General features: G+C 38.5%; 1 protein-coding gene across 1 annotated transcript in view; it reads left to right on the top strand.

Annotated features, from left to right (window-relative positions):
• Positions 1 to 12,451, top strand: part of Unc80 (unc-80 homolog, NALCN channel complex subunit) — a 270,597-nt gene that overhangs the window by 105,577 nt on the left and 152,569 nt on the right. Inside the window, exon 23 of the mRNA XM_004626714.2 lies at positions 10,168 to 10,380. Coding sequence (XP_004626771.1) covers positions 10,168 to 10,380 — 213 coding nt within the window. The remainder of the gene's footprint in view (positions 1 to 10,167; positions 10,381 to 12,451) is intronic.

The following is a 12,451-nucleotide window of genomic DNA, read 5'->3' as shown; positions in this document are numbered from 1 at the left end:
GCTGAATAATATTCCATTGTGTAAAAATACCACATCTTTCTCAACCATTCCTCAGGTGATGGGCATCTTGGTTGTTTCCAAGATTTGGCTATCACTATTTCATATACTTTCTAACTTTCTTAATGATTTTCTTTTTGACCCATGAGTTATTTGGATGTGTATGTGCATTTCCATTTATAAAGTGTAGCTTTTCTGATAGATATCAATTTGTTACTGATAAGCTCAGGGTAATCAGAAATTCCATCACCCCAAATGGTGATGATCATTTCTTTCTACTGAATGTGTTTTATGGCCTACAATATTACCAATTTTCTTAAGTGTTCCATGCACAGTTAAAAAGAATATGTATTTTCCAGTTGTTAATTAATGTATTCAAATCTTTTACATCTTTGTTTTCTTCTCACTGCTTGATATATTAAATTTTCCACAGTGATAGCACTTCTGTTTTGATGTTGGGAATTAAACTGCTGGGCAAACAACCTGCCACAGGGCTGTACCCTCAGCTTCCAACAACAGCTTTTGTTTTATGTATATAGAGCTATAGGCATATATGTGTATTTCTAGCAATGCTTTCTACCTTATGATATGTTTTCTCTGACAATAATACAAGCAACAGCTTCTTGATATTAATATTGGCCTAGTATGTCTTCTTGCCAGTTCTTCACGTTTTCTGTAGTTTTGCATCTTATAAGTCATATATTTATATTTTCATATCGTTTTGTCAGTTTTTCCTAGAAAATTCACTTGCACTGATTACAATTGCTGATATATGTCAATTAACTTCTGTTGCAATTGGCCCAGTCATCGCAGTTTTCATTGTTTGATTGTGCTTGTGCTCTGTGTCCATTTCATGCCTGATTTTAGATTGCATTAGGGCTTCTTTACCTTGCTTAATATAGTTTAGCATTTCAGAATTTATTTTCCTGTACTAATTTGCAGATTGCTATTGTTCTTCCATTTTTAAGAAGTTACATACATATTTAACTAAAAAAGGTCTAAAATTTATGAATTTCTTTATTCTTTTCTGAAAATCAAGTGGGGCTTGAAATCCCCTTGTCTAACGTTTAGTTCTATCTTGCTTTAAACATTCCTAAGTAGATATTACTTTTCTTGCTTATTTTATCTTTATTTTTTGTGGTTATTAATGAACTGATTAGATTCCAGTGTTTATTTTGAAAGGACACAGGTCCAGAAAAGCTAACATAATACTGCAGGATTGAGGGAGAGGAACAAAGGAAGAACTAAAGTTAATGAACTTAAAGGCCCACTACAAAGCTGCACTATTCAAGACAGTATGGCTGATAAAGAAATAGAGAAATAAATTAGCACAACCAGTAGCCCATAAATAGACACACACAAACACAGTCAGTTGATCTTTGACAAAGGAGCAAGGAAATCAGTGCAGCAGCAGTGTTTGCTGGTTTTATTTTATTTATTTATTTTTATTTTTTATTGCTTATTTTAGGAAAATGATTTTTAAATCTACCCAGAACTTCAGTATACTCTTTGTTCCCTATTTCTCCTTGCTTCTCAGGCCTTTTCTTCTTTTTCTTTTCTTTCTGTTCCTTTTCTTTTCTTCACTGTTGCTTTTTCTCTCTTCCTTCTTTTGTTTCTTCCTTCCCTCTTTCCTCCATCCCTCCCTCCTTCCTTCCTTCTCTCTTCGTTCTCCCATGCAGGGTTTTCCTATGCACTCAGACCAGACTTGAACTTGCTGTGTAGTCCAGACAGCCTCCTACCACAGCTCATTTCTAAGATCATTTCTCTCTCTCTCTCTTTTTTTTTAATGTATTTAGTACAGGGTCTACAGGGTCTCACTATGTAGATCGGACTCGTAGTGATCCTCCTGTTTGCAGCCTCCCAAGCACTGGGATTATGGGTCTGTGCCACTACACTCAGTCTCAATCACCAGTCTCAGTGTGCCCCAGGGCTGGTAACAGCACAGCACTCTGGGGGTCCAACTCCAGTCCCTGCATCTGCCTAAGGAAGTGCTTTAATCCACTGAGCTATCTGGTTGGCCCAATCATTTCCCTTCTTAGTTGTACCTTTTGGAAGAGCCTTTAGTGAGAATCAGTTGCTATTAGCTCTCAGCTACAGTTTTCTTGTAACTGACTTTATTTTTATGTCAATTTGAAGATATGTTGCTGGACTTGTAATTTTAAGCTCACATTTCCTTTTTATATTTCAAAGACATAATCTCCTTCTTTTCTTGTTTAATTACCATTCCCTTAATATTCCTCTGACCTACCCCAATCACTTTTTTTTTTTGGTCCAATCACTTTTAATATCACCTCTTCATATGTACATATCACTGTAACATGGTGTCTTTATCTCTTTGGGAGGCTACCAAGAAGGGGAATAGCTGAATTAAATGGAATTTTGAGTCTTAGTTTTTTGAGGAATATCCAAATTGATTCCCACCATGGTTGTACTAATAAAAATGTTCCCTTTTCCCCACAGCCTTGCCCAGCATTTGATATTATTCGATTTCTTGGTAATAGCCATTCTTTCTGAAGTGTGATGAGATCTCAGTATTGTTTTAATTTGCTATTTTTTTTTTCTTGTGGGCCCACGATTAAACTCAGGACCCTGCACTTGCCAGACATGTGCTTATTCTACTGAGCTATCTCCCTGGCCCAATTTGCATTTCTTTAATGGTTGGAAATGTTGAACCATTTTTCATGTAATTATTGGTCATTTGTACTTCTTCTGAGAAGTGTCCATTTCAGTTGCTCACTTTTGATTGGATCTTTTATTATGATGATCTTTTTTAAGATTTTTGTAAATTCTACATATTAGTCCTCTGAAGAATAGCTGGCAAGGTTTTTCCCACTCTAGCCTGCTCTTCATTTTGTTGGTTGTTTCCTTTGCTGTTCAGAAGCTTTTCAATTTGATATGATCCCATTTGTTCCTGACACTATTTCTTGTGTAATTGTGGTTCTGTTCAAAATTCTTTGCCTTATACCTACGTCCTCAACAGTTATACCTATTTTATCTTCTAGAAGATTATTGTTTTAAACAATGCTGAGGTTCCATCTTGTGCCGGAAGGAATGACTATCAAGAAATCAACCAATGGCAAATGCTGGAGGGGATGTGGGGGAAAAGGAACCCTTCCCTACTGTGAGAGTGCAGACTGGTGCAATTACTATGGAAATCAATGTGAAGATTCCTCAAAGAGATAGGATTGGAGGTCCCATTCAGGCCAACTATTCCCCTCCTAGGTATTTTTCCAGAAGAACTGAAAACATCATACCTCAGCGGTATATGTGCATCTATGTTTATAGCAGCACAATTTGTCACAGCTAAATCTTGGAAACAACCCAAATGCCCATCAACTGAGGAATGGATAAAAAGATATGGTATTTTTATAAAATGGAGCATTACTCAGCTATAAAAAAGATTAATTTGTGGCTTTAATAAGTAAATGGATGCAACTAGAGACTGTATTTGTAAGTGCCCAACATGTGCAAACCTCATATTGTCTCACTAGTGTGAGAACCTGAAAGAGTAAATAAAATCTGAAAGGTACAATAGATACTGTGAAAGGGAATGAATCTGTTCAATTGGAAGGAAAAACTGGGTTGAGGAAAAGGACAAAGAAGAGAATACGATGTATATATACATATGTGCAGGTTAGCTTGGATAATTGTACTGCTGATTTTTGCTGGTCTACTGAAAGCAGCAGTTAATGCTTAAAAACATTTTTTATTCTTTTTAATTGCTTATAATTTTTTTTTACCAATTTTGCAGGTATATATCTGGTAACCTAAACAACTAATTTGAAAATAACATTATGCAGTACAACAACCACTGTCAAATTCCTATTACTTTGTTTAATGAATTGTTTAAAAAGAAATAATAATTATATAAGCAGATGTAAATTCTTCAACCATCATTTAATCATTATACATTTGTGCATGTATCAAATTATCACATCATACTCCAAAAATGTGTATAATTATGATACAATTTTTTTTCATAAAAGAATATATTGACAGGAAAAAAAATCACCTCTTCATTGTTCATATTTTATGGTTTTACTAGAATAATATTTGTATATATTTCTTATTTGAGATTCACTAGGCCACTGAGTCATGTGGTGTAGATACATATTGTATCTATTTTGGAAATTTTTCAACTGTTATCTCTTTAATAGTGTTCCTAAAATTGAAGATACATGATAGATTATATCATTTTATTCTCTGTTGGTGGTAAGTCCTCTTTGCTCTGTATAATTTTTTGTAGCTATGTAATCCATTTTTCCTCTTTTCAGGCAAATGCTTATGCTACTGAGCATAAGTAGCCCCTACTCCCAGCCCCTTTTCCTATTTTCAACTGCGTCTGATCTCACAGTTCTCAACTAAGATCAGTGTTCCCCATCAGGGCACATTTAACAATGTCTAGAACAGTTTTGGTCTGTCGTAACCTGGAGATTGTCAGTGGCATCTGGTGCGTGGGTACCAAATCTTCCAATAAGCATCCCTGCGTACATAGTGTACCACTCAGAAAAAAAGTGATCTGGCCTCAGTAGTCAGTAGTGTTGGGGTGAGGAAAACTTGATCGAATTTGTGGTTTTGTTTAGCTGGTGAGTTTTAAACATCAATGACAGTGCTTTTTTTAATTTCTAAAAGTGCTATCTTATTCACATGTTAAGACTGTCTGGACAACATTAGTAGTCTTACTTGCCTCCACATACTCTTGCTGCCCACATTAATTTAAAATGTATTTCATTGGTGCAGTCTGATTCCAGGAACTGCAGTCGATGTGAGTGAGGGTGCCTTTGGGTTCCTTGGGGGGTTTTGTTTGTTTCTTTTGGGTTTTTTTCTTTTGTATTATTAATGTGAGTGTTCTCCATAGAGCATTATCCTTGAGCGTTCCTCAAGGCCTGTGCTCAAAGCAGTCATTCAGTAGGCAGCACCATCCTGTCACCTGATGGCTGGTGAGGAATGCTGTGTTTCAGACCCTCCGGGAGCCCTGCATGGTCAGAACCTTCTCAGGGCTGACCAAGGAACTTTTCATCCCACTACCCAAGAGATTTCCACAGACAACCGAATGGGGATGGTATTTAAGGTAATCCTCCCAAGGGGATTTCCATTTCTTTTATCAGACCTCTCCGATCATTGCAACCTAAAATCATTTTTAGACTATATGAGGGAAGGTGGAAGTGGTAGTCACTCTTGCCCCAAACTTATATATAGGAAAAGAAAACATTAAGAGTTCTTGTAAAACTAGGTCTCTATCTCTGTCATCTGTCTCTGTGTTTTTCTGTCTCTCTCGGCCCATCCCTCTCATCCTTTTTCTCCTTCCTCCCCTCCTTCTATCCTTCTGTCCCTCTTATCCCCCAAGCAGAGCCAAATGTAGTCAGGAAAGACAGTTTCTGTGGGGCGCAGATTTTTCCTCTTATCCACAGAGCGCAGCTCCCACCTGCCACCCCAGCTCCACATGGGCGTGTCTGAACCAGTTTCCCAACTGCTTGGGCCTAGATATTTAGCTTCTAAAGGCACACCAAAGCCCCATACTGTTCCCTCTGTCATCAACAGAAACCCTCAGTGAGAATATTACACACTAGCTCTCCCTGCTCTCATGCCAGTGTCGCACTTTCTTATAACTTTTACTCTTCAGTGGTCTTTTATTTCTGAATCTTAGAAACAGAAGTAGAGAGGGAAGGAGGGAGGGAGCAAGGGAGGGAGGGAAGGAAAGATGGAAGGAAGAGAGAGAGAGAGAGAGAGAGAGAGAGAGAGAGAGAGAGAGAGAGAGAGAGAACGGAGGAAGGGAGAGAGAGAGGTGGGATTTTTGGATATTTTGTCCAGCATTTTTAGGTGTTCTAGACCAAAACAAAGTTTGTCTTTGCACTTCACCCATAGCATTGTCAGAAACAGATCTTGTTTGGTATTGGAAATACCCCTAATATTACCATTATCTGATAAGTGGCAAAATGACTCACAGTATGCTAACCATTAGCCCCTGCCTCCAGCCTGCCCACAGCAACGGTAGGAATAGGCATGGGCAGGGGCAGTCTGTCAGCTTAGGAGTCTGGTACTCAAGGATCTTTGTCAGGCAAAGAATTTAGAACAAGCTAAGTAATGAATGCTGACTCACAAGCATATGCCCTCTAGCGAAGGTGGTTTCTGTACAAAATAAGACCTACAATAACTGTTTGTTCCCACTGGCTTTCAACAAATACATCTTGCATCAGCAAGTGCTTACAATATTTCACTGTAACACAATAAAAAATTATGGAATTCCTCAGGGATCTACATAGAATAGTTAGTCTTTTAGAACACTTAGTTCGTGTCCAGTGTTATATGAGTTTTCAGAGTCAGTTGAGGCTTCTTCTCACATCATAAGCTTAGATATAGGCCCTTAGGAAAAAGAATGCCCTGCAATCATAACCTTCAATTAAGCATCATATCTTAGTAACAGTATTTTCTAGGTCTCCAGACAAAACAAAGCACAGCTGTTTGGATTAGTATCCCAGTTCACAATTTCACTTTCATAAAGGAAACCTTCAGTATCTGTAATAATCCTATAAAATTCAGGGGAAGATGGCACAGGGAGTGAAATAAAGTAGTTGGGTGATTGAAACTTTCCAGTTGCAGAATGTTAGAGAAATCCAGACTGTAGAATGCCATTCTCATGACTTCCTGTAAGTGCAGCTAGATAATTCTGCCACCACTGCAGCAGACACCTTATATAAGAGCAAGTGAACTACCCAAACTTGCTGATACTTGACTATTTTTGACCTCCACATTTTAAAATTCCATATACTTGAACTTCAAATTTGCCCTCTCTGTTAAAATATATTCTTGCTCCTCTGTGAGCTACACAATTAAGATTAGGAACAATTTTGTGTCATTACAGTGTCTAGGTGGGCAGGTTAACAGAAAGAAGAGATTTTTAATATTCCTATAGTTTTTCCCAGAACTACCGGCGGCATTTTTGTGGTATGCTCATAGTGTCAAGTCCTCAGTGTTCATTTCTAACTATACCTCTGACGTTCTGTGGTTCTTTTCAGTCATGCAGCTTTCCTCTGCTTCATTTCTCTCCATCTGTGCTGTGTGTCTCTGTGATGTGAATCCATCCCTGTCCATTATGCCATGCCTCCATCTTTCGCTGCTTCTTCAGATTGAACCGGAAGAGGTAAGCTCCATAAGACCAGGGAAAAATGGCTTCCCTTTTTATCCAGGAAGCATTCTCTGTTCAAGGTTCGCCATAATCTGCTCCTAAAGCTGATTCTTTCCAAATTACACTTTGAAAGGAACTCATAATAAAATCCAGCCCTAGTCACATTTATATTACAAGGCCTTGAGTGCTACAGCCTGAGTACTGGGAAGCCAGTTCTTGTTGCTGCCTTCCACTAGAACATACAGTGGCATCTTTAGCGCTGCATCTCGACAGTAAAATACAAAGTGCAGTGCACCAGAAATTGGCATAGTGCACTACCATATTGAATATAGGATTCCCTTGCCTGCTTACTGTCCACTGAGATCATGAAAATTACTATAAAAAGATAGTGTTTGAGAGACCCTGTTATCATGCCTTCATGCAGTTGCATTTCCAAGTGATGTTAGGTTTAGCTCTGTGTATGGATCAAATTCTTCAGAAAATAACCAACCCTCCTTTCCATGCTGTTCTGTATAATGGGAATTCTTTTAATATGGATCTCAGTTCCTCCAAACTTAGATTACAATATTCAGGGCCCAAACCTGCACACTAGTAGCATCTGACACGTGCCATGAGAGGTGCTTGAGGAGAACAGTGAATTAAAATCACCTTTGGAAAAATGTGTGCAATGTGTTAATTATTGAAACTGTCCTAGCGATTTGATTTGAAACTGTCTCATTGCTATTTGTTTATCAATAAAACTATGGCCAAAAAATATTAAAAAAATAAAAATAAAATCACCTTTGATTCAAAAATGCCCCAGCTTCCTGAGCAACCTCACAATACTGCAGTTTGACTGTTAATTTGTCACTCACCCCCTCAATTGCCGTGTGATACTAAGGGTCGTGAAAAGATCTCGTACCTCACAAATCAGGCCTGGGTTAGGTTTCACCTGATTAATCCTCAAGGAGCCAAACTTCATGACAAAATGCTATTCCAGGGTTATTTCTGTCCTCCTGTCATAAATCACTGAGTTCACATTGCTTTATATTGAAAATACACCACAACATGACAGGCTAAAAATAAATTTGTGTCACTCTCCTTGCATTCCAGACTGACATTAGTTTGTAATGACAGATGTTTCTGTCTTTTCCAGACACAGATAAGCATATCTTACATGTCTGGTAAAACAAATAATAAGAAAGAATGCAGGTACTTAGACAATATAGAATGACATTACAACATTGATGCCTCTTGTGAAGAATGTCATCATATTTCTGAGACTTGCCCCCCACAACTGATGATAGTTTCCTGTCAGGTGTTTCTGTCTTGTGTTCATGGTGCAGTGTCTCAGTTGGTGCCCACCTTGTAGTCTGTGTTTTCACATAGATTCATTTGCGCGTGTGTGTGTCTTGTGACAGTGTACTATGCTTTGTAAAAGTAAATATTTACATAAATATATTTCTTACTGGAATTCATGGTGGTGGGATCAAAGGCACAGATCATGAAGAAATGCTCAAAGAGCTAATTTTCTGGAATCATCCAGTATTTGAGGTACTGTGGTACTAGAAAATATGAAGGAGCTAGCTCTGCCAGGGTGAGGGGTGAGCACGGTGGAAGGAAAGATTATCAGAGGAGATGACCAACTGAATCTTAAAAGTGGGAATTTTATAGAGGAAAAGGGAATTTAAAGGTTCTTAAAAAAAAACATGGAAAAGTATGAGATGTCCTATTTGGGAAACTACAGCTAGTTTGATATAATTGAAATATAGCACACTTTTGATAAAACCAGAAAGAGTGGTGAATCAAATACTGATGTCAAATTCCTTTAGCTGTTCTGTGATTGAGGTAGATGGAAGCTGCAATAGATGGATTGTAAATGTTGGGTCCTATATGTACCTATTGCCACCTCGGTGACAGTGGAGGAAATGGACCTCCTTTTTAAAAATCTTAAAGTGAGGATATTATTTTTATATCACAAGACTGTGATATAATTTATAAATCTTAATTGCCACATAATTTTCTCTATTCATTCATTCCTATTTTGACATCATAGATCAAGGCATTGTTGAGAATACTATTGCTTGAAATGGTGAAAATTATTTCAATTTGAATTTCTGTTATTTTTAGCAATCTGTAGTTACCACGTAACCTTGAGGCGATCAGTACTGTGATTTATTTCTTAAAGTGGACATAGGTCACGCTGTATGTTCATATTTATGTATATTAGTCTTATGGCTCATTAACCCTCCATGAGAAACTTGACATTTCTTCCTTCAACTTTTATTTATTTAGATTTTAAAGCGTTCATTAGAGTATCTCATGTGTGCCCATTTTGTGGTCATCAGCCAAAAGTTACTTCTTTAATTTTTTCAACCATGTTTTGGTATGGCAAGATGAAACCACATTCGCATGACCTCAAAGAGCTGTCCTGTTTCTCATTTATCAATTAAATGATTTCCTCTTTGTGAAACATTTTCAATTGAAACCATGTTGCTTAAGCAGATTTTGTCTGTTACTCATGACAAAAGAAAAAGGAAGATTAACTCAACAAAATCTTTGTTTGCCTACTGGCCAAAATAAACAAGCAGCAGTTTTACCCCCTAAACCCTGTGGTTTCATAATAACAGACAATTTTGGCACAACATCACACCCTGGTTAAAATAATACTCTTCTACAAATGGGTATTTGCTCACTTCATGTCAAAATTCATCCTCAGGTATCTTCCTATTTAGTAACAAAAGTTCTTTTGCTCTCACACATCACAGCTAAATATGTGAAATGGAAGCCTGCAGTTACTCGATACCCTTGAGAAGGCGGCAGAAGTAGCATAGAAACCTGCTTACAATGTCTCTTTCTTCAACGTCCAAACTTGCCTTGGTGAATTCATATTTTCCAGATTTCTCAGTCGTGTGTGCCAACACAACACTGGCAAATATAGCCAAGCTCAATTAAAGCCTGGAGGTTAAAATAAACTGACGAGTACCTCAGTGACCCTCTTCAGGGGTGATTTAAATCCATCCTGCTCCAGTCCCACATTCTTTTTCCTTCCCACCTGCCCTCAGGAAGCCCCGGTGGTGGCCAGAGCAGCCTTGTTCCTGGAGTGCGCCCGCTTTGTCCACCGCTGCAACCGTGGCAACTGGCCCGAGTGGATGAAAGGCCACCATGTGAGCATCACCAAGAAGGGCCTGTCCCGGGGACGGTCCCCCACCGTGGGCAACAAGCGCAACCAGAAGCTGCAGTGGAATGCTGCCAAGCTCTTCTACCAGTGGGGAGACGTGAGCTTTTTCCTTTCTTCCATAAAATTCAGAGCCCTTGAGTGATTAGGCAGTTCTTTGTTTTTATTGCATTTGTTTTGAAAACAGTGCCTCTTATGTACCCGACACTGAGTGAAACTTTTGGGGAAAAACAAACAGCTCATTTAATCCTCCTAATAACTCATTGAAGTTCAATGTCACTATCTCTGTGTTACATTGAAGAAAACTGAAGTTAATGTAGGTTGGTGACTTGCAGGATTTCAGATGGCTACTAGATGGAGAAGCCAGAATTCCATCATCTTAGGCTAAATTCCAAAGGCTTTGCTTTTACCTGCATTCATCAGAAAGCATCTTTGTGAAAATTACTGTTTTGAGAAGTAATGAGAAGCTTACACCTTGGTTTGACTTTCTGTTCTAGCTTACACTTTCCAGAATATGATGTTTTACAATTCCCTAATAGAATTTTCTCTTTTGTTGACATGCCAACTGTTAGTTGCCTGAGAGTCTTTGGAAATGAGAAATGAGTGTGTACACACACACACACACACACACACACACACAATTACACACATGTACCCAACTACACAGACACAAATATCCAGCTAGTATGCAAGTATGGTTATGAATTAGTGAATAAATAAGAAAGGAATGAATCTTCTTTAAGCCCTTAATTCCATTTTCTTCGCTACAGGGGAGAAGAATGGTAAGGCATAAGAAGAAAGTCAAGAGAAATGAGGTTTTTGCTAATTTTAGACAGAAAAAAACTCAGATACACATCTAGAGGGTTCTAGAGAGTCTTCTTTCCTTGAAGGGCACTTACTTTCCCTGACTGATTTGCCTAAGCATACCTATGAACATGCCTCTGAAGAATATTTTTGTCCAGTTTCACTGATATCTTTTTCAAAATTCCAAAGCAAATTCAAAAGATATGAGCTACATCTAGTTTGTGTGCATTCTATTAAAATGAACACATTAGGTCTTTCCCATTTTAACTGCTATTCTCTAAATATTTTTCTCATATATAATCATCCTGTGTGAAAAGGTATACAAAGTATCTTTTATGACTATCCGTTAGAGCCCCTGACGCTGATGATCAGGACTCACCACGGCCTTTCCGGGGCTTCTGGTGTACATTATATGAGGAGACATGGTTTCTCCCATGTGATGCCTATTTTTTAAATATTGGCCAAATTAGCCTGCAGTTCCACTGGGTTCCACTGGACTTGCTCCTACATTTAATCCTGTTTAGATTAACAGTACTAAGCACAGAGTTTGAGTCAAGCAGTGCGGGTAAAGTTTACATCATGAGATTCATAGGGCCACAGAAACAGAAGGAATGAGAAGCCATCATTTAAGACTCATCACTGTTCCATCTTGGACTATTTCGGTTCTCATACATTAGGAAGATTTATCAAGCTAGCTATCACATTACTGAACTTGTACCCCCCCTCCCCACTGAAACTGTGGCTGTGAGCATTAATTATCATGGCATCCAATTAGAACATCTGACAAGTTGAATGCTATCAGAGGAAGCACGATATAGTATATGTGCTGCTGAAGCGAGCACAATACATAAATCACTAAAGGCAGACCCGGGACTCAAACCTATGACCTCTCGCTGTAGAGCTTAAGGTGTAAACTGCTACGCTATCTCTCCAACTAGGAAGCACTATATAAAGAAGCTAATAAACACATCAGAAGGCCTGGATGACATGTGAAAACTTAGACAAAACTAAATTCTTAATTAACAGGTAAAAGAGCCGGCCAAATAGCTCGGTGGATGAAAGCACCTGCAAGCAGGTGCAGGGGCAGGGGGTTCGATCACCGGGCCTGCTGTGCCAACCCCCTCACCCAGGGCACGCTGAGAAGGCAGTTGATATTGGGCGTGGTGGCGCGTGCCTGTGATCCCAGTGCTTGGGAGGCTATAAACAGATGGCTCACTACAAATCCAATCTAGTAGTAGACCCTTACCTAAAATACAAAATAATAATAAAACAGATAATAAACTTTTACCAGTGTTTCTTACAGCAAAGGTAAAATTGTATAAATCTTTAAATAAAAATTTGGGGCCATATGGGTCAGCGGCGTAAGT

This window comes from Octodon degus, unplaced genomic scaffold (assembly GCF_000260255.1).
Source record: "Octodon degus isolate 3935 unplaced genomic scaffold, OctDeg1.0 scaffold00016, whole genome shotgun sequence".
NCBI lineage: Eukaryota > Metazoa > Chordata > Mammalia > Rodentia > Octodontidae > Octodon > Octodon degus.
Note: the sequence above shows the minus strand (reverse complement) of the source record. Positions and strands in the feature narration are given on the sequence as shown.